Source organism: Pseudophryne corroboree, chromosome 9 (assembly GCF_028390025.1).
Source record: "Pseudophryne corroboree isolate aPseCor3 chromosome 9, aPseCor3.hap2, whole genome shotgun sequence".
NCBI classification, from domain to species: Eukaryota; Metazoa; Chordata; class Amphibia; order Anura; family Myobatrachidae; genus Pseudophryne; species Pseudophryne corroboree.
In genome coordinates this window covers 20,194,444-20,217,399 of record NC_086452.1, presented here as the reverse complement: position 1 = coordinate 20,217,399, position 22,956 = coordinate 20,194,444, and the positions used below count along the sequence as shown (strand labels likewise).

The following is a 22,956-nucleotide window of genomic DNA, read 5'->3' as shown; positions in this document are numbered from 1 at the left end:
CCCTTAGCTCCAGTATATTTATGTGGAGAGAAGTCTCCAGACTTGATCACACTCCCTGGAAATTTTTTCCCTGTGTGACTGCTCCCCAGCCTCTCAGGCTGGCATCCGTGGTCACCAGGACCCAGTCCTGAATGCCGAGTCTGCGGCCCTTTAGTAGATGAGCACTCTGCAGCCACCGCAGAAGAAACACCCTTGTCCTTGGAGACAGGGTTATCCGCTGATGCATCTGAAGATGCGATCCGGACCATTTTTCCAGCAGATCCCACTGAAAAGTTCTTGCGTGAAATCTACCGAATGGAATCGCTTCGTAAGAAGCCACCATTTTTCCCAGGACCCTTGTGCAATGATGCACTGACACTTTTCCTGGTTTTAGGAGGTTCCTGACTAGCTCGGATAACTCCCTGGCTTTCTTCTCCGGGAGAAACACCTTTTTCTGGACTGTGTCCAGAATCATCCCTAGGAACAGCAGACGTGTCGTCGGAAACAGCTGCGGTTTTGGAATATTTAGAATCCACCCGTGCTGTCGTAGAACTACTTGAGATAGTGCTACTCCGACCTCCAACTGTTCTCTGGACCTTGCCCCTATCAGGAGATCGTCCATTTTCTTTGAAGAAGAATCATCATTTCGGCCATTACCTTGGTAAGGACCCGGGGTGCCGTGGACAATCCAACCGGCAGCGTCTGAAACTGATAGTGACAGTTCTGTACCACGAACCTGAGGTACCCTTGGTGAGAAGGGCAAATTGGGACATGGAGGTAAGCATCCCTGATGTCCCGGGACACCATATAGTCCCCATCTTCCTGGTTCGCTATCACTGCTCTGAGTGACTCCATCTTGATTTGAACCTTTGTATGTAAGTGTTCAACTATTTCAGATTTAGAATAGGTCTCACCGAGCCGTCTGGCTTCAGTACCACAATATAGTGTGGAATAATACCCCTTTCCTTGTTGTAGGAGGGGTACTTTGATTATCACCTGCTGGGAATACAGCTTGTGAATTGTTTCCACTACTGCCTCCCTGTCGGAGGGAGACGTTGGTAAAGCAGACTTCAGGAACCTGCGAGGGGGAGACGTCTCGAATTTCCAATCTGTACCCCTGGGATACTACTTGTAGGATCCAGGGGTCCACTTGCGAGTGAGCCCACTGCGTGCTGAAACTCTTGAGACGACCCCCCCCCCCCCACCGCACCCGAGTCCGCTTGTACGGCTCCAGCGTCATGCTGAGGACTTGGCAGAAGCGGTGGAGGGCTTCTGTTTCTGGAAATGGGCTGCCTGCTGCAGTCTTCTTCCCTTTCCTCTATCCCATGGCAGATATGACTGGCCTTTTGCCCGCTTGCCCTTATGGGGACGAAAGGACTGAGGCTGAAAAGACGTTGTCTTTTTCTCCTTTATACGGCAATACTTCCATGTGCCGTTTGGAATCTGCATCACCTGACCACTGTCGTGTCCATAAACAACTTCTGGCAGATATGGACATCGCACTTACTCTTGATGCCAGAGTGCAAATATTCCTCTGTGCATCTCGCATATATAGAAATGCATCCTTTGAATGCTCTATAGTCAATAAAATACTGTCCCTGTCAAGGGTATCAATATTTTCAGTCAGGGAATCCGACCAAGCCACCCCAGCGCTGCACATCCAGGCTGAGGCGATCGCTGGTCGCAGTATAACACCCGTATGTGTGTATATACTTTTTAGGATATTTTCCAGCCTCCTATCAGCTGGCTCCTTGAGGGCGGCCCTATCTGGAGATGGTACCGCCACTTGTTTTGATAAGCGTGTGAGCGCCTTATCCACCCTAAAGGGTGTTTCCCAACGCGCCCTAACTTCTGGCGGGAAAGGGTATACCGCCAATAATTTTCTATCGGGGGAAACCCACGCATCATCACACACTTCATTTAATTTATCTGATTCAGGAAAAACTACAGGTAGTTTTTTCACACTCCACATAATACCCTTTTTTGTGGTACTTGTAGTATCAGAAATATGTAACACCTCCTTCATTGCCCTTAACAAGTAACGTGTGGCCCTAAAGGAAAATACGTTTGTTTCTTCACCGTCGACACTGGAGTCAGTGTCCGTGTCTGTGTCGACCGACTGAGGTAAAAGGACGTTTTAACGCCCCTGACGGTGTTTGAGACGCCTGGACAGGTACTAATTGGTTTGCCGGCCGTCTCATGTCGTCAACCGACCTTGCAGCGTGTTGACATTATCACGTAATTCCTTAAATAAGCCATCCATTCCGGTGTCGACTCCCTAGAGAGTGACATCACCATTACAGGCAATTGCTCCGCCTCCTCACCAACACGCTACGCGCGCCACACTATTTTATTCTCCCTCCAGTTGTCGGTATGCTGGGTGTCGGGATTCCGGCGCCGGTATACTGTGCGCCGGTATCCCGACATTCGGCATACAGAAGACCACCCGTATTCAAGCCTGGTGACAGGTGGGTACAAAGAGTACCCAAGTCCCGTACCCCAAGGTCCTGAGGGGCCCCAAAGATCGGAAACTGTACTGCGGCTCTTAGTATCCTATGTTCTAGCCACCCCGCAACCCCCCCTTCCCTTTCCACCCCCACCCTTTCCCAGCAGCAGAGCTGTGCCGCGATTCGCGGGTGTTTAGGGAGCAATACCTAATGCCAAAAAGTTGCCTGGCTCCATGAGACCTGTGCTGTATCACTATGTAATAAAGTATTGTCTCTCCAACTCCCTCTCCTCTCTCTGACAGTATCTTTCTCTCTCCCTCTCTCTCCGATACTGTTTCTCTCTACCATTGTCTCTCTCCCTGACACTCTCTCCCCCTCTCTGACACTGTCTTTCTCTCTCTCTCCCGGACACTCTCTTCCTCTATAAAAGTCTTTCTACCTGACACTGTCTCTCTCTCATTCTCTCAATGACACTGTCTCTCTGCCTGACTCCCTCTACCTGACACTGTCTCTCTCTCTCTCATTCTCTCAATGACACTGTCTCTCTCCCTGACTCCCTCTACCTGACACGGTTTCTTTTTCTCTACCTGACATGGTCTCTCTCTCTCTCTCCGTCACTCTCTTCCTCTGTAACAGTCTACCTGACCCTGTCTCTCTCTCTCGTTCTCTCCATGACACTGTCTCTCTCCCTGACTCCCTCTACCTGACACTGTTTCTTTTTTTCTACCTGACACGGTCTCTCTCTCTCTCTCTCCCTGACACCCTCTCTCTCTCCGTTTTTCTTTAACTGACACTTTCTCTCTTGCTCCCCTCTTCCTGACACTCTCTCCCACTTGCTCCTCCCTCTCTCTCTCCCTGATGCCCTCTCTCTTATCCCTTTCTCTCTCTCTTGCTCCTGTCTCTCTCTCTCCCTGACACCCTTTCTCACTCTCCCTCCTCTCATTTCATCTTTTTCCATGAAACCCACTCTCTCTCCCTGACCCACCCGTCTATGGGGGTAATTCTGAGTTGATCGCAGCAGCAAAAGTTGTTAGCAGTTGGGCAAAACCATTTGCACTGCAGGGGGAGCAGATATAACATTTGCAGAGAGAGTTAGATTTGGGTGGGGTGTGTTCAAACTGAAATCTAAATTGCAGTGTAAAAATAAAGCAGCCAGTATTTACCCTGCACAGAAACAAAATAACCCACCCAAATCTAACTCTCTCTGCAAATGTTATATCTGCCACACCCGCAGTGCGCATGGTTTTGCCCAACTGCTAACAAATTTGCTGCTGCGATCAACTCTGAATTACCACCTATGTCTCCCTTTCTCACTTATCTCTCACCCTGACACCCTCTCTCTCTCCTACTCCCCTAAGGGGAATTGTAGTAACAGCGGCGGGGGGTATGGGTGGGATGGGGGGCAGAGATATCCGTATACCGGACCCCAAGAGTTTTGTTACCGGTCCTGGGCGTATTAAAATAGCATCTAACACTTTTTTTAACACTATCGAAGTACCTAAAGCTGCTGAGGGACTAAGCGGCCTCCAATACAATGGCCACTTCAATACTCCACAGCAGTGTGTGACTGTGTGCGCGTTGTATTTATAACACTCATAGTGATAGTTTGCCTTGCTCTCGCGCTTTCCTAATTTGTGTTTCCATTGTGTGTTTGAGCACCAATATAAGTATTCAGACAAAATGAGAAAGAACCTTTTTCATGGAATGTCATATTTTTAATTTGCCCTGTGCGCCACCAACCCTTTTTAGGGGTCTGTCGGCAGTGGCAAGATACCATCTCAGAGCATCACAGGATGTGGAGGTGTCATTATGTACTATATATATTTCACAGGCACCTGCCAGGTGGCTGGCTGGATTTAGGCCTAGCAGGGTGCGTTCCGTCTCTAGGATCACTGTAAGCATACCTACCAACTTTTTCAAATTCCGTCGCGGGACTCCTAAAGCTCCGGGAGCTGCTGGGATGTCCCGAGCCCCATCTACCGTCACAGCGCTGATACGTGCATCATCCAATCACCACTGCTCTGCACAGCGCTGACAAGAGTGACATCCCAACCTTTCCCCTGCCGGCGGGACTGTGGATCATTGCCTGAAAAGTGGGACTGTCCAGCTGAAATCAGAACAGTTGGGAGGTATGCTTTAAACCATGCATATTATAATCACTGCAGCACTTCTTTGTCAGGGTCTGTACTGGTGGGTACGGCCAATGAGGATTCCTGTGCTGCGAGCGCTTAGACAACATAAGGTTGCAGCATTTGTGTACTAGAGCCAGTTATCAGGTTTGTATATTGAGCTTGAAGCGACAGGTAATTACCGTTACATTGTGTAGAAACAAGCCTCACCAGAGAAGCAGCAGCGCTTAGTGTCGGAGAATTCCCACTGGATTGGAGAAAGGGGGCAGGAATCCGGTGGGAGTCACACATATTAGGGGGTACTAATTCAGGCTATAGGAGATAACGTTGGAATTTGGAACTTGCAGCTGATAACATTCCTGCATTGAGTCAGGACTGCTGTCAGGCACTACATGTAGACGATCACCTCACAACACAAATCCAGAGAAATACAGGTGTATGGTGCATTACTTATTTATATTGTGTAGACAAATTACGCACCACTTTATCATTGCAGCAGCTGAGTACAATTGCTTGGAATACTTCGCTTCAAGAGAGATGTATTAATAAACTTCAGATATAGGGGGTCATTCCGATTTGATCGCACGCTAGGTTTTTTCGCTGTACTGCGATCAGGTCCGAACTGCGCATGCGTATGCACCGCAATGCGCAGGCGCGTCGAACAGGTGCAAAGCGGATCGTTGCTGAGCGATGGATTTTACGAAGAATCCATTCGCACACACGATCGCAAGGAGACTGACAGGAAGAGGGCGTTTTCTGGGAGTGGTTGGAAAAACGCAGGAGACCAGGGCGGGTGTCTGACTTCAATTCCAGGCCCGGAAAAGGCTGAAGTGATCGCAGCGGCTGAGTAAGTCCTGGGCTACTCAGAAACTGCACAAACCTTTTTTGTAGCGCTCGGCTGCACATGCGACCGCACACTTGCAAAGTGAAAATACACTCCCCTATGGGCGGCTACTAAGTGATCGCAGCGCTGCAAAAAATAGCTAGCGAGCGATCAACTCGAATTAACCCCCATACACACAGCAATTTACTCCAATAATACTGGGAAAAAGCAGATAGTTGAGCAGGTAGGCCGTCTGAGTCTATGTAACAATTCCCATTGTGTGTAATCCGTTATTGGCTATTGACCACCATGCTTAGATAGGTGTTATTTCCTGGCCCCCCTCGTACGCATACACTTTGGGCTCTGGCAAGGTTCTCTACCATGTCAGTATAACTTTGCTTTTCTGCTCCTAGTTTTGATGATAAATATTTTTACGTTGAAAATGACAAGTGTAACATCTGAGACAAATATCTAATATATAAAACTATATCCAACTATCTCTTTTTCTTTCCTTTTACTGTGTACTATTGCTTGTTGCAAACGTCTGATTCCCCTGGTTACTAAACGCCTGTTGTTAGTTTTGTTTCATCAAAGTGACACGTCACGCAGATTATTGTTACCAGTGGCAGACAAGTCACATTGGGATAGTAAATGCAAAACCTGAAAACGCATCCAACCGTTTTTGTCTGGGGCGTAGCGGAGGCGACTTTCCATGTCCTACATTAGATGTTGCAGATCCATCGTTCATCCAATGTTGTTGGGGTTTCGGTGACAACCTGTAGACATTGGGGTCATGGGCAGCAAAGTATCACAACGTCTGCTCTCTGTATTCCTTCTCACTTTTGTACTTTCCCCTTCAGTTAAACTGTTTCTGTGTCTGATTTGTATCCCTGGCTATCCGCTGTGGAGTTATATAGCACCTTATAAATAAATTATGATGACTGTTATCTAGACTGGATTAGCCAGCTGCCAGCTAAATATATATAGATCCTAATTAAAGGACTAGAGGTCTATTCATCATTCAGTTATAGACGCAGATCTCACTGTCCGTGTCTAGAACGGGTGTGGTATGGAAAGTAGATAGTAACTAGGTTCACAGTGTCTAGGTCGACCACTATTGGTAGACAGAAACTTGGTCGACAGGGCCTTTAGGTCGACAGGGTCTAGGTCGACAGGTCAAAAGGTCGACATGAGATTTTTATGTTTTTTTGGTGTTTTCTCCGTAGAGTGACCGGGAACCCCAATTAGGGCACCGTGTCCCCTGGCATGGTTCGCTTCGCTCGGCACAGATTACTGTTCCATTCGTAGTCCACGTGGATTGTTAAGTATGAAAAGGTTAAAAAAAAAATAGGGAAAAACTCATGTCGACCTTTTGACCCTGTCAACCTAGAAACCCCGTCGACCAATAGTGGTCGACCTAGTTACTGTCGACCTAGAGACTGGATCCCGTCTAGAACACATATTGGAATAAATAATTGTGTAGGTAACGCAGGACATCTCGCTGAAATCTCCTGCTTACCTGACGGCCCTGAACGAGTGCTGTCCCCATGCATCAGCCTGGGCCGGCAACAGGGGGGTGTCAAAGGGGACACCTGTACCGGGCTCAAAGGATCAGAGGGGCCCCAAGGCTGTGCTGCTTAGTGCCCGGCAGGGATGTGAGACGTCTTGTCCAAATAGGGCAGCGAGCTGTAGGCAGTTACAGGACATGGCAGCAGCTCCTCTGGCCAGGATTCCCGTGCCCTGTGCCGGCCTCTTCTGGTGGGGTGTGCTGTGCGGGTCTGGGTACTGGGGAGTGCAGCGAAGGTGAGTCTCTCTCCGGGGTAAAAGTGGATTGGGGAGGGGGGTGCAGAACTTTGGGATAGGGTGGGGGAGCTGGGAATGCAGCATGGAGTCATTGGGGAGACACAAACTCTTGGGTGTGTGGGGGAGGAAGGAGAGAGAGATGCAGACTGTGGCGTGTGTGGGGGAGGAAGGAGAGATATACATACTTATGTGTATAAATAAATATATATATATATATATATATATATATATATATATATATAGCAAATTCCGTTGCACTTTAATATATAATCTGAGGGGGCCCCAGAGATATCACTGTACCGGCCCCCAAGATTTCTGTTGCCGGCCCTGCTTATAGCCTTCAAATCCAGGTTAATGGCAAGGTGGGTTGAAACCTTCAGTGCCTGACTCAAGAAGGGTGATCGTGAAATGACGGTGGGTTCGGTGAATTTGGGTGTAAAAACTCTGTAACCTCAGCACTGCTGTCTCCACTGGGGCAAGGGCTGATGTGAAATGTAAAAAAATCTTTGTAAAGAGCTGCATAATATGTTGTACTGTATAAATAATAATAATAACTTGGTCAAACAATTACAATAAACTGTTTTTCTATGTCTTTGATGTCTTTACAATAATACAGTTGGCTAAACTAGATGCCTGTGTAGTCTTCTGCCCTGTTCCTGTAACTAATGTGGAAATCCCAGACGTATGGCCCATGATGTAGTGAGCAGAGGATTTGGACCTGTCCTCTTAGTGAGACACTGTTGCAGCCTCCCCCTCCTTTTCCCCTCTTCTGCCATCTCATGGCAAGAGCGTCTGAGAGGAGGTGTCTGGCAGCCATACTTGTTTATCCAGTTAGAGAGATTATTTAAAAAAAAAGATAATGATTTGTAGGACAGCTAAAGAAAATGACTGTGAGATGTATGTTGAAAATGTACTTGTTATTTAATGAAAAAAAATAAAACCTCATATGTGGAATTGCTGCTTTAAGAGAAAAACAACAGAGGGAGAGACGGTGGTGGGTGCAGGTTCCTGTAACAGGGAGTAGGTAGGAGGCACCGGTGAAGCTAACAAACAGATCCTGCATAATATTATTTTCCAAACTATATAACCATCGCCTCTATTGGTAAATGGATTGCTCATCCATTATTAGCTGCACATTATTATTTAAAAATATAACAGGAGAAATTCTGCAAGAACCAGATTAGGAAGGAGCCTGGGCTCCTAGATTGCTCCTAATTACAGCCTCCTGGATCCTGGCCACCTTCCCAGTGACGTATGTGGCCAGGGGCTTATATCATGTAATTGTGCCCCCCCCCCCCCCCCTTCCCTCCCAACCCGTGCATCGCCTTTGGATAGTGGAGTGAGCTGGACCACAATGGTGTGACTGTGGCACCAGGCCCCCTGCGCCTCTTACCGGGTTGCCTCCTTCCAGAGTGTACATTTAACAACTCTGAAAATATGAGTAGAGGATACAAACATATAGATTTATAGATTATTATATTTTCTACTATATGTACAAATATTGCATTTGTTAGTGGCTATCTGCATATTCTAATTGTTTCCTGTATCTCCTTCCTTATCACCAGACATAGGGCCTAATTCAGACCTGATCGCAGCAGCAAATTTGTTAGTAGTTGGGCAAAACCATGTGCACTGCAGGTGGGGCGGATGTAACATGTGCAGAGAGAGTTAGATTTGGGTGGGGTGTGTTCAATCTGCAATCTAAATTGCAGTGTAAAAATAAAGCAGCCAGTATTTACCCTGCACAGAAACAATATAACCCACCTAAATCTAACTCTCTCTGCATATGTTACATCTGCCACACCTGCAGTGCACATGGTTTTGCACAACTGCTAACAAATTTGCTGCTGCGATCAGGTCTGAATTACCACCAAAGACATACTACAGTATACAGGACATGGAACAAGAGTTTACATGATTCTCTGTCATTTCAGGTTGAACTCTACAAAAATCTGATTAACGGGGAACGGAAGGGAAGGGACAGTAATCATGAATGACGTGGCCCAAAAGACGGAGGTAGGTACAATAAACGTGTACACTTCTCATGGTATGTAATGTAACGGTGTATGTATGGGGTATGTAAATAACTCCAGTATATTGTACAAACATTCCCATTGGCTAAAGCATGGGTATTTCAACTGCTACATGTATCATCACAGTTACCAACATATTGCTTCTTAAAGGCAGAACATGATCTCTAAAAGGTTGGTATATCCCTGTAAGACGTGTAACTCCGTGGTAACTCTACTCCCCGTGGTACATAGACCTCCTCAGCTTGGAATATTCACCTCCTGATGGATTGATAACCACATCTCCACACCAAAGAGCTGACTTAGGCCGACGAAAGATTCTGTTGAAACAAATCCAATCTTTAATTTACATTCTAAGTTGACGGAGTGTATTATTTTTTTTTTTTACTTTAATTGGTATTTAAGATCCTGATTATTGCATAAAATGAAAATAAGATTTTAAACCTACCGGTAAATCTTTTTCTCCTAGTCCGTAGAGGATGCTGGGGACTCCGTAAGGACCATGGGGTATAGACGGGCTCCGCAGGAGACATGGGCACTCTAAGACTTTAGATGGGTGTGAACTGGCTCCTCCCTCTATGCCCCTCCTCCAGACCTCAGTTAAAGAACTGTGCCCAGAGGAGACGGACAGTACGAGGAAAGGATTTTTGTTAATCTAAGGGCGAGATACACACCAGCCCACACCATCCACACCGTATAACCTGGAATATATCAAACCAGTTAACAGTATGAACAAAACAGCATCAGCCAGAGACTGATCTCAACTGTAACACAACCCTTATGTAAGCAACAACTATATACAAGTCTTGCAGAAATAGTCCGCACTGAGACGGGCGCCCAGCATCCTCTACGGACTAGGAGAAAAAGATTTACCGGTAGATTTAAAATCTTATTTTCTCTTACGTCCTAGAGGATGCTGGGGACTCCGTAAGGACCATGGGGATTATACCAAAGCTTCAGACCGGGCAGGAGAGTGCGGATGACTCTGCAGCACCGATTGAGCAAACATGAGGTCCTCATCAGCCAGGGTATCAAACTTGTAGAATTTTGCAATAGTGTTTGAACCCTACCAAGTAGTCGCTCGGCAAAGCTGTAATGCCAAGACGCCTCGGGCAGCCGCCCAAGAAGAGCCCACCTTCCTAGTGGAATGGGCCTTTACCGAATTTGGTAACGGCAATCCAGCCGTAGAATGAGCCTGCTGAATCGTGTTACAGATCCAGCGAGCAATAGTCTGCTTAGAAGCAGGAGCGCCAACCCGCCAACCTTGTTGGCCTCATACAGGACAAACAGTGCCTCTGATTTCCTGACCCGAGCCGTCCTGGCTACATACATTTTTAAGGCCCTGACCACATCAAGGGACTTGGAATCCTCCAAGTCACCCGTAGCCACAGGCACCACAATAGGTTGGTTCATATGAAACGACAAAACCACCTTAGGTAGAAACTGAGGACGAGCTCTCAACTCTGCCCGATCCACATGGAAAATCAGATAGGGGCTCTTGTGAGACCAAGCCGCCAATTCGGACACCCACCTCGCAGATGCCAAGTCCAACAACATGACCACTTTCCAAGTGAGAAATTTTAATTAAACCGTTTGAAGAGGTTAAAACCAATGTGACTTAAGGAACTGTAACACCACGTTAAGGTCCCATGGTGCCACCGGGGGCACAAAAGGAGGCTGGATGTGCAGCACTCCCTTTACAAAAGTCTGGACTTCTGGGAGAGAAGCCAATTCCTTCTGAAAGAATATAGATAAGGCCGAAATCTGCACCTTAATGGAGCCTAACTTAAGGCCCATATCCACTCCTGTCTGTAGAAAGTTGAGAAAACGACCCAGCTGAAAATCTTCCGTAGGAGCATTCTTGGCTTCACACCAAGATACATATTTCCTCCAGATACGGTGATAATGCTTCGCCGTTACTTCCTTCCTAGCTTTGATCAGAGTAGGGATGACTTCTCCCGGAATACCTTTCCTAGCTAGGATTTGGTGTTCAACCGCCATGCCGTCAAACGTAACTGCGGTAAGTCTTGGAACACACAGGGCCCCTGTTGCAACAGGTCCTCCCTGGGAGGAAGAGGCCACGGATCTTCTGTGAGCATTTCCTGAAGATCTGAATACCAGGCCCTTCGAGGCCAATCTGGGACCATGAGTATTGTCTGCACTCTTGTTCGTCTTATGATTCTCAATATTTTTGAGATGAGTGGAAGGAACACATAGACCGACTGAAACACCCACGGTGTCACTAGGGCGTCCACCGCCACTGCCTGAGGGTCCCTTGACCTGGAACAATACGTCCAAAGCTTTTTGATGAGGCGTGACACCATCATGTCTATTTGAGGAAGTCCCCAACGACTTGTTACCTCTGCAAAGACCTCTTGATGAAGACCCCACTCTCCTGGATGGAGATCGTATCTGCTGAGGAAGTCCCAGTTGTCTACTCCCGGAATGAAGACTGCTGACAGAGCGCTTACATGATTTTCCGCCCAGCGAAGAATCCTGGTGGCTTCTGCCATTGCTGCTCTACTCCTTGTCCCGCCCTGGCGGTTTAAATGCGCCACGGCTGTGACGTTGTCTGACTGAATCAGAACGGGTAGGTTGCGAAGAAGATTCTCCGCTTGTTGTAGGCCGTTGTATATGGCCCTTAATTCCAGCACATTGATGTGTAGACAAGCCTCCTGGCTTGACCATATTCCCTGAAAATTTCTTCCTTGTGTGACTGCTCCCCATCCTTGGAGGCTCGCGTCCGTGGTCACCAGAACCCAGTATTGAATGCCGAACCTGCGACCCTCTAGAAGGTGAGCACTCTGGAGCCACCACAGGAGAGATACCCTGGCCCTGGGGGACAGGCTTATTCTCTGATGTATTTGTAGATGGGACCCTGACCACTTGTCCAGAAGGTCCCACTGAAAAGTTCTCGCATGGAACCTGCCGAACGGAATGGCCTCGTAGGCCGCCACCATCTTTCCCAATACTCGAGTGCATTGATGAACTGACACTCTTTTTGGTTTTAGCAGGTCCCTGACCATGTTCTGGAGTTCCTGGGCCTTTTCCGTAGGGAGAAAAACCCTCTTTTTTTCTGTGTCCAGAACCATGCCGAAAAATAACAGCCGAGTTGTCGGAACCAACTGCGACTTTGGTAGATTTAGAATCCAGCCGTGTTGTTGTAGTACTCTCAGGGAGAGAGACACGCTTTTCAGTAACTGATCTCTTGATCTTGGCTTTATCAGGAGATCGTCCAAGTATGGGATAATTGTGACTCCTTGCTTGCGCAGGAGCACCATCATTTCCGCCATTACCTTAGTGAAAATTCTCGGGGCCTTGTACAGCGAATCTCAGGTACGCCTGATGAGGCGGATATATGGAGACATGAAGGTATGCATCCTTCATGTCTAGTGACACCATAAAATCCCCCCCTTCCAGGCTGGAGATCACTGCCCGGAGAGATTCCATCTTGAATTTGAACCTTTTCAAATATAGGTTCAGGGATTTTAGATTCAGAATCGGTCTGACCGAGCCATCCGGCTTCGGGACCACAAATAGTGTTGAATAAAACGGTATCCGGACTCCAGGTCGACAACAAAAAGGTCGACATCAATTGGTCGACATGAACAAAAGGTCGACAGGAACAATGTCGACATGGAAAAAGGTAGACATGAGTTTTTCACAATTTTTTTCTTTATTGGAACCTTTTCATACTTAACGATCCACGTGGACTACGATTGGAACGGTAATCTGTGCCGAGCGAAGGCACCATGCCCGAAGCATGGCGAGCGAAGCGAGCCATGCGAGGGGACGCGGTGCACTAATTGAGGTTCCCGGTCACTCTACGAAGAAAACGACACAAAAACCCCTCATGTTGACCTTTTTCCATGTCGACCTTGTTCCTGTCGACTTGTTGTCCATGTCCATGTCGACCTAAGGTGTGTCGACCTTTTTGTTGTCGACCTGGAGTCCCAGACCCGAATAAAACCCCTTCCCCTGTTGCATTAGGCGGGGAACCTTGATAATCACTTGCTGTTGACACAGCTTTTGTATGGCAGCTGAAACTATTTCCCTCTCTGGGGGAGAAGCTGGCAAAGCCGATTTGAAAAATCGGTGAGGAGGCACCTCTTCGAACTCCAGTTTGTAGCTTTCGGATACAATTTCGACCGCCCAAGGATCCAAATCCGACTGAACCCAGACCTGGCTGAAGAGTGGAAGACGTGCCCCCACCGGTGCGGACTCCCTCAGCGGAGCCCCAGCGTCATGCGGTGGATTTTGTAGAGGCCGGGGAGGACTTTTGTTCCTGGGAACTAGCCGTAGCTGGCGTTCTTTTCCCTCTACCTCTGCCTCTGGCGAGGAAGGAAGAGCCCCGACCCTTTCTGAACTTATGCGACCGAAAGGACTGCATCTGGTATTGAGGTGTTTTCTTTTGCTGTGGGGGAACGTAAGGCAAAAAAGAAGACTTACCCGCGGTAGCTGTGGAAACCAGGTCCGCGAGGCCCTCCCCAAATAAAACTTCACCCTTGTAAGGTAAAGCCTCCATATGTCTCTTTGAATCAGTATCACCTGTCCATTGACGGGTCCACAGGGACCTTCTAGCAGAAACTGCCATGGCATTGGCTCTTGAACCCAACAGCCCAATATCTCTCGCAGCCTCTCTCATATCGCGCTACCCACCCATGCCGACGCTACTGCTGGTCTGAGCAGGGCACCCGTATGCGTATAAATTGATTTTAAGGTAGTTTCCTGTCTGCGATCAGCAGGATCCTTGAGGGCTGCCCTGTCCGGGGACGGTAGTGCAACCTTTCTGGACAAGCGCGTCAAAGCCTTGTCCACCGTGGGCGAGGATTCCCACCGTAACCTGTCCTGTGAGGGGAAAGGATACGCCATAATAATTCTCTTGGGAACCTGCAGTCTCTTGTCTGGAGTTTCCCAAGCTTTTTCAAATAAAGCGTTCAGCTCATGAGATGGGGGAAACGTTATCTCAGGTTTCTTTTCCTTAAACATGCAGACCCTCGTGTCAGGGACAGAGGGGTCCTCTGTGATATGCAAAACATCTTTTATTGCAATAATCATATAATGAATACTCTTGGCCACCCTTGGGTGCAACCTTGCATCATCATAGTCGACACTGGAGTCGGAATCCGTGTCGGTATCAGTGTCTGCTATCTGGGAAAGGGGACGTTTATGAGACCCCGAAGGGCCTTGTGACACAGTCAAAGCCATGGATTGACTCCCTGCTTTTTCCCTGGACTCTGCTTTGTCCAATCTTTTATGGAATAAGGTCACATTTGCATTTAAAACATTCCACATATCCAACCAATCCGGTGTCGGCTGTGCCGACGGAGACACCACCACCATCTGCTCTGCATCCTCCCTAGACGAGCCTTCCGCTTCAGACATGCCGACACACACGTACTGACACCCCCACACACACTGGGATATATGAATATGGGGATAGCCCCCCAATAAGGCCCTTTGGAGAGACAGAGAGAGAGTATGCCAGCACACACCCAGCGCCACTGGACACTGGAAACAAAGTCCCAGCCTGTACAGCGCTCTTTTTTATATATATATATATATATATATATAATAAGAATTTACTCACCGGTAATTCTATTTCTCGTAGTTCGTAGTGGATGCTGGGAACTCCGTAAGGACCATGGGGAATAGCGGGCTCCGAAGGAGGCTGGGCACTCTAGAAAGATTTATGACTACCTGGTGTGCACTGGCTCCTCCCACTATGACCCTCCTCCAAGCCTCAGTTAGGACACTGTGCCCGGACGAGCTGACATAATAAGGAAGGATTTAGAATCCCGGGTAAGACTCTTACCAGCCACACCAATCACACCGTACAACTCGTGATACTATATCCAGTTTGACAGTATGAAAACAACTGAGCCTCTCAACAGATGGCTCAACAATAACCCTTTAGTTAACAATAACTATTTACAAGTATTGCAGACAATCCGCACTTGGGATGGGCGCCCAGCATCCACTACGAACTACGAGAAATAGAATTACCGGTGAGTAAATTCTTATTTTCTCTGACGTCCTAGTGGATGCTGGGAACTCCGTAAGGACCATGGGGATTATACCAAAGCTCCCAAACGGGCGGGAGAGTGCGGATGACTCTGCAGCACCGAATGAGAGAACTCCAGGTCCTCCTCAGCCAGGGTATCAAATTTGTAGAATTTTGCAAACGTGTTTGCCCCTGACCAAGTAGCTGCTCGGCAAAGTTGTAAAGCCGAGACCCCTCGGGCAGCCGCCCAAGATGAGCCCACCTTCCTTGTGGAATGGGCATTTACAGATTTTGGCTGTGGCAGGCCTGCCACAGAATGTGCAAGCTGAATTGTACTACAAATCCAGCGAGCAATAGACTGCTTAGAAGCAGGAGCACCCAGCTTGTTGGGTGCATACAGGATAAACAGCGAGTCAGATTTTCTGACTCCAGCCGTCCTGGAAACATATATTTTCAGGGCCCTGACAACGTCTAGCAACTTGGAGTCCTCCAATTCCCTAGTAGCCGCAGGCACCACAATAGGCTGGTTCAGGTGAAACGCTGACACCACCTTAGGGAGAAATTGGGGACGAGTCCTCAATTCTGCCCTATCCATATGGAAAATCAGATAAGGGCTTTTACATGATAAAGCCGCCAATTCTGACACTCGCCTGGCTGAAGCCAAGGCCAATAACATGACCACTTTCCACGTGAGATATTTCAGATCCACGGTTTTTAGTGGCTCAAACCAATGTGATTTTAAGAAACTCAACATCACGTTGAGATCCCAAGGTGCCACAGGAGGCACAAACGGGGGCTGAATATGCAGCACTCCTTTCACAAATGTCTGAACTTCAGGTACTGAAGCTAGTTCTTTTTGAAAGAAAATCGACAGAGCCGAGATCTGTACTTTAATGGAGCCTAGTTTTAGGCCCATATTCACTCCTGCTTGCAGGAAATGCAGAAATCGACCTAGTTGAAATTCCTCTGTTGGGGCCTTTTTGGCCTCGCACCATGCAACATATTTCCGCCATATGCGGTGATAATGCTTTGCCGTAACATCTTTCCTGGCTTTAATCAGCGTAGGAATTACTTCTTCCGGAATACCCTTTTCCTTTAGGATCCGGTGTTCAACCGCCATGCCGTCAAACGCAGCCGCGGTAAGTCTTGGAACAGACAGGGCCCCTGCTGTAGTAGGTCCTGTCTGAGCGGTAGAGGCCACGGGTCCTCTGAGAGCATCTCTTGAAGTTCCGGGTACCACGCTCGTCTTGGCCAATCCGGAACCACGAGAATTGTGTTTACTCCTCGCTTTCTTATTATTCTCAATACCTTTGGTATGAGAGGAGGAGGAGGGAACACATAAACCGACTGGTACACCCACGGTGTCACTAGAGCGTCCACAGCTATCGCCTGAGGGTCCCTTGACCTGGCGCAATATCTTTTTAACTTTTTGTTGAGGCGGGACGCCATCATGTCCACCTGTGGTTTTTCCCAACGGTTTACCAGCATCTGGAAGACTTCTGGATGAAGTCCCCACTCTCCCGGGTGGAGGTCGTGTCTGCTGAGGAAGTCTGCTTCCCAGTTGTCCACTCCCGGAATGAACACTGCTGACAGTGCTAGTACATGATTCTCCGCCCATCGGAGAATTCTTATGGCTTCTGCCATCGCCATCCTGCTTCTTGTGCCGCCCTGTCGATTTACATGGGCGACTGCCGTGATGTTGTCTGACTGGATCAGCCCCGGCTGGTGTAGGAGCAGGGATTTTGCTTGACTTAGGGCATTGTAGATGGCCCTTAGTTCCAGAATATTTATGTGAAGGGAAGTCTCCTGACTCGACCATAGTCCTTGGAAGTTTCTTCCCTGTGTGACTGCCCCCCAGCCTCGAAGGCTGGTATCCGTGGTCACCAGGACCCAGTCCTGTATGCCGAACCTGCGGCCCTCTAGAATATGGGCACTCTGCAGCCACCACAGTAGAGACACCCTGGTTCTTGGAGACAGGGTTATTAAGCGATGCATCTGAAGATGCGATCCGGACCACTGGTCCAACAGGTCCCACTGAAAGATTCTTGCATGGAACCTGCCGAAGGGAATTGCTTCGTAAGAAGCCACCATCTTTCCCAGGACCCGCGTGCAGCGATGCACTGATACCTGTTTTGGTTTCAGGAGGTCTCTGACTAGAGATGACAACTCCCTGGCTTTCTCCTCCGGGAGAAACACTTTTTTCTGGACTGTATCCAGAATCATACCCAGGAACAGTAGCCGTGTCGTCGGAACCAGCTGTGACTTCGGGATATTCAGAATCCAGCCGTGCTGGTGCAGCACCTCCTGAGATAGTGCTACTCCCACCAACAACTGTTCCTTGGACCTCGCTTTTATTAGGAGATCGTCCAAGTACGGGATAATTAAAAACTCCCTTTTTTCGAAGGAGTATCATCATTTCCGCCATAACCTTGGTAAATACCCTCGGTGCCGTGGACAGTCCAAACGGCAGCGTCTGGAATTGGTAATGGCAATCCTGTACCACAAATCTGAGGTACTCCTGGTGAGGATGGTAAATGGGGACATGCAAGTAAGCATCCTTGATGTCCAGGGATACCATGTAATCCCCCTCGTCCAGGCTCGCAATAACCGCCCTGAGCGATTCCATCTTGAACTTGAATTTTTTTATGTATGTGTTCAAGGATTTCAAATTTAAAATGGGTCTCACCGAACCGTCCGGTTTTGGTACCACAAATAGTGTGGAATAGTAACCCTGGACTTGTTGAAGTAGGGGTACCTTGATTATCACCTGCTGGGAATACAGCTTGTGAATTGCCGCTAGCACCGCCTCCCTGTCTGAGGGAGCAATCGGCAAGGCAGATTTTAGGAACCGGTGGGGTGGAGACGCCTCAAATTCCAGTTTGTACCCCTGAGATACTATTTGAAGGATCCAGGGATCCACCTGTGAGCGAGCCCACTGATCGCTGAAATTCTTGAGGCGGCCCCCCACCGTACCTGGCTCCGCCTGTGGAGCCCCACCGTCATGCGGCGGACTTGGCAGAAGAAGCGGAGGAGGACTTTTGCTCCTGGGAACCTGCTGTTTGTTGCAGCCTTTTTCCCCTACCTTTGCCTCTGGATAGAAAAGACCCGCCTTTTCCACGCCTGTTTTTCTGGGTCCGAAAGGACTGAACCTGATAAAACGGCGCCTTCTTAGGCTGTGAGGGGACATGGGGTAAAAATGCTGACTTCCCAGACGTTGCTGTGGAAACTAGGTCCGAGAGACCATCCCCAAATAATTCCTCACCCTTATATGGCAACACTTCCATGTGCCTTTTAGAATCTGCATCTCCTGTCCACTGGCGAGTCCATAAGCCTGTCCTAGCAGAAATGGACAATGCACTTACTTTAGATGCCAGTCGGCAGATTTCCCTCTGTGCATCTCTCATATATAAGACTGAGTCTTTAATATGGTCTATGGTTAACAGGATCGTGTCTCTGTCTAATGTGTCAATATTTTCTGACAGTTTATCTGACCACGCAGCGGCAGCACTGCACATCCAAGCTGACGCAATAGCTGGCCTAAGTATAATGCCTGAGTGTGTATATACAGACTTCAGGATCGCCTCCTGCTTTCTATCAGCAGGTTCCTTGAGGGCGGCCGTATCCGGAGACGGTAGTGCCACCTTTTTTAGACAAACGTGTGAGCGCTTTATCCACCCTAGGAGGTGTTTCCCAACGTGACCTATCCTCTGGCGGGAAAGGGAACGCCATTAGTACCTTCTTAGGAATTACCAATTTTTTATCAGGGAAAGCCCACGCTTCTTCACATACTTCATTTAATTCATCTGATGGGGGAAAAACTACGGGTAGTTTTTTCTCCCCAAACATAATACCCTTTTTAGTGGTACCTGTATTTATATCAGAAATGTGTAACACCTCTTTCATTGCCTCAATCATGCAGTGAATGGCCTTAGTGGGCATCAGGTTAGACTCATCGTCGTCGACACTGGTGTCAGTATCAGTGTCGACATCTGGGTCTGCGGTCTGAGGTAGCGGGCGTTTTAGAGCCCCTGAGGACCTGTGCGACGCCTGGATAGGCACGAGCTGAGAAGTCGGCTGTCCCACATTTGGCATGTCGTCAAATTTCTTATGTAAGGAGTCTATACGTGCACTCATTTCTTTCCATAAGCTCAACCACTCAGGTGTCTGCCCCGCAGGGGGTGACATCCCTTCTAAAGGCATCTGCTCCGTCTCCACATCATTATCCTCATCAAACATGTCGACACAGCCGTACCGACACACCGCACACACACAAGGAATGCACCAACTGAGGACAGGACCCACAAAAGCCCTTTGGGGGGACAGAGTGAGAGTATGCCAGCACACACCAGAGCGCTATATAATGCAGGGACTAACTGAGTTATGTCCCCTATAGCTGCTTTTTCTATATAATTTATACTGCGCCTAAATTTAGTGCCCCCCCTCTCTGTTTTTACCCTTTTCTGTAGTGTAGACTGCAGGGGAGAGCCAGGGAGCTTCCTTCCAGCGGATCTGTGAAGGAGAAATGGCGCCAGTGTGCTGTGGGAGATAGCTCCGCCCCTTTTCCGCGGACTATTCTCCCGCTTTTTCCTATATTCTGGCAGGGGTATTTTCCACATATATAGCCTCTGGGGCTATATATTGTGGTATTTTTGCCAGCCAAGGTGTTATTATTGCTTCTCAGGGCGCCCCCCCCCAGCGCCCTGCACCCTCAGTGACCGGAGTGTGAAGTGTGTGTGAGGAGCAATGGCGCACAGCTGCAGTGCTGTGCGCTACCTTGGTGAAGACTGATGTCTTCTGCCGCCGATTTACCGGACCTCTTCTTGCTTCTGGCTCTGTAAGGGGGACGGCGGCGCGGCTCCGGGACCGAACACCAAGGACTGGGCCTGCGGTCGATCCCTCTGGAGATAATGGTGTCCAGTAGCCTAAGAAGCCCAATCCGGCTGCAAGCAGGCGAGTTCGCTTCTTCTCCCCTTAGTCCCTCGCTGCAGTGAGCCTGTTGCCAGCAGGTCTCACTGAAAATAAAAAACCTAAATCTATACTTTCTTTCTAAGGGCTCAGGAGAGCCCCTAGTGTGCATCCAACCTCGGCCGGGCACAAAATCTAACTGAGGCTTGGAGGAGGGTCATAGTGGGAGGAGCCAGTGCACACCAGGTAGTCATAAATCTTTCTAGAGTGCCCAGCCTCCTTCGGAGCCCGCTATTCCCCATGGTCCTTACGGAGTTCCCAGCATCCACTAGGACGTCCGAGAAATATATATATATATATATACACACACTTTGCGCCAAATAAATGTGCCCCCCTCCCTCGTTTTTGCCCCCTGTTACTTGTACAGCAGGGGATAGTCCGGGAGCAGCTTCTCTGCAGCTTGCTGTGGAGAAAATGGCGCTGGTTAGTGCTGGAGGATCAAGCCCCGCCCCCTCAAAGGCGGGCTTCGGTCCCGCTCATTTTTTTATACTGGCGGGGGTTTTATAATATACTGCCTCCGCAGTATCTGATACTGGTGCCAGACTTATTTGAGATAATTATTGCTGCCCAGGGCGCCCCCCCCTGCGCCCTGCACCCTTGCTGTGTTTTGTGTGTGTGTGTGTGGGAGTAATGGCGCGCAGCGCGACCGCTGTGCGGTACCTCTCTGAAGATCTGAAATCTTCTGCCGCCTTTGAAGTCTTCTTTCTTCATATACTCACCCGGCTTCTATCTTCCGGCTCTGTGAGGAGGACGGCGGCGCGGCTCCGGGACGAACAGCGAGGACGACACCTGTGTTCCGACCCTCTGGAGCTAATGGTGTCCAGTAGCCTAAGAAGCAGAGCCCATCAGTCCAGGAAAGTGGGTCTGCTTCTCTCCCCTCAGTCCCACGAAGCAGGGAGCCTGTTGCCAGCAGTGCTCCCTGAAAATAAAAAACCTAACAAAAGTCTTTTCAGAGAAACTCAGGAGAGCTCCCCTGCAGTGCATCCAGTCTCCTCTGGGCACAGGATCTAACTGAGGTCTGGAGGAGGGGCATAGTGGGAGGAGCCAGTTCACACCCATCTAAAGTCTTAGAGTGCCCATGTCTCCTGCGGAGCCCGTCTATACCCCATGGTCCTTACGGAGTCCCCAGCATCCTCTAGGACGTAAGAGAAAAGATAATTCCAAACTGAAAACACACTTTTGGGGAGCCAAGAAGAATGGTCTGGCAGAGGGTCATTATAATTACTTCTGTGGCACGCTGTCACAGACCCCGGCCGCCCCACTCTCCGAATACACCAATCCGAGAGATGCGCCAGCACCGTGCTAATCAACGCTGCTACCAGCAAAGACTTTTCAGCGTATCACAGACGTTGCAGGCGTCTTTAGCTTTACCTGTAAATGTCAATATCTCATGAAAAAATAGGTAACGTACTTCGATTGACTTGGGTTTAAGAACACAGCCGTCAGAACTAATTATATTTTTATTATAATTAAGAAATATCTTCGGGTTTAGAAAAGGGTAAAAAGATTATAAAGAATATAAGGAGTTTTAGAAAAGATATACAGGTTACTAGCGGTCTCAATAAACAAAAAGGGAATAAAGAAACTCAGAACCTAATTACTCTTATGTAGTGCATTAAGATCTGTGTGAGGAAGCTTCACAACGAAAATAGACATTTATCCAGGCATGGGCAGCCACTTCCATCAGAATGAACAAGGATATATCAGTGATTCACGTAGTTATAGGCCCCCAGGCCCCTCGGCACATCAGCTCCCACCTCTTGGAAATGTTAGCCCTTACTCTGCTGGGCCCATTTATGTCCAGCAGTGGAAGGTCAATCTCCTTGTATTATCTATAGAAGGCCTGTGATCTGTGTGTCGCATCTTCCTAAGCATGGAGATGTGTATTGAAGTTCTAGAGGTTTATGACGCTAGTCAGAAAATAGGATTTCTGGACATTCCTTTCAGTCAGGGGGGCATTTGTCACACTTCTCTGGTCTGTTTACAGAGCCCCCCTGTTGACATAACAAACTAATTGGGCTTATCAGACCTCAATGTCCAGAGCCTGGCAATTTCTGCTTTTGATGTAGAAATACAGTTCCCTTTTACAACATCATGTCAGGGACCCCAGCCACGTATAATTTATACTTTTGACAATACACAGCTCTGAGGTCAGCTCGCAGGAGAAAATTATGAGATTTCGCTAACACACGCCATGAGGGCAGCCTGGTGACTGGTGTCCTAAAAGAACAAAACTGGGTACAACTGTGTCATTCCCAGAAAAACACAGCACTTTACAGTAGTAAGCAGCGGTGCCCCCTGCCCCCACTTGCAATGGAGCTTGGTGAATGCTACTTTGTGCTTGTCTGGATGTCCTCTGAGTGTTTTGGTTTCCACCAACAGTACAAAAATATGCTGGAAGGTGAACTGGCTTCTTCAAGGGGATCGGTATGAAATACCTACAAACAAAATCCCGACGGTTAAAATCCCGACAGCAATTGACCGACGGTCAAAAATCCCCACATTTAAAATACCGACAAGGTCAAAATACCGACATGTGAAATGTCGACAGGTCAAAATACGACACACGTTTTTAATTGTGTTTTTGTGTATGTCGACATAGGTCGACATGGACACCATATAAGTGTACCGCGTCCCCTCGCATGGCTTGCTGCGCTCGGCACACTATTATATTACCCCTCCAGGTCCACTGGGATGGTAAAGTATGAACAAATTGGTTTCAATGAAGGAATCATGAAAAACTTATGTTGACATTATAAATGTCGGTATTTTGACC

The 22,956-nt window shown here is 48.3% G+C and overlaps 2 protein-coding genes across 10 annotated transcripts in view; one reads left to right on the top strand and one right to left on the bottom strand.

Annotated features, from left to right (window-relative positions):
- The window catches only part of NEXN (nexilin F-actin binding protein), a 165,970-nt gene that overhangs the window by 37,118 nt on the left and 105,896 nt on the right, over nt 1-22,956 (top strand). For all 9 annotated transcript variants that reach the window (XM_063939019.1, XM_063939014.1, XM_063939015.1 and 6 more), the window contains exon 2: nt 9,116-9,197. In XM_063939019.1, coding sequence (XP_063795089.1) covers nt 9,171-9,197 — 27 coding nt within the window. In that variant the 5' untranslated portion in view covers nt 9,116-9,170. The remainder of the gene's footprint in view (nt 1-9,115; nt 9,198-22,956) is intronic.
- Nucleotides 9,234-22,956, bottom strand: part of FUBP1 (far upstream element binding protein 1) — a 153,593-nt gene continuing 139,870 nt past the window's right edge. Inside the window, exon 22 of the transcript XR_010186544.1 lies at nt 9,234-9,531. The gene's annotated coding sequence lies outside the window, so the exon portion shown is untranslated. The remainder of the gene's footprint in view (nt 9,532-22,956) is intronic.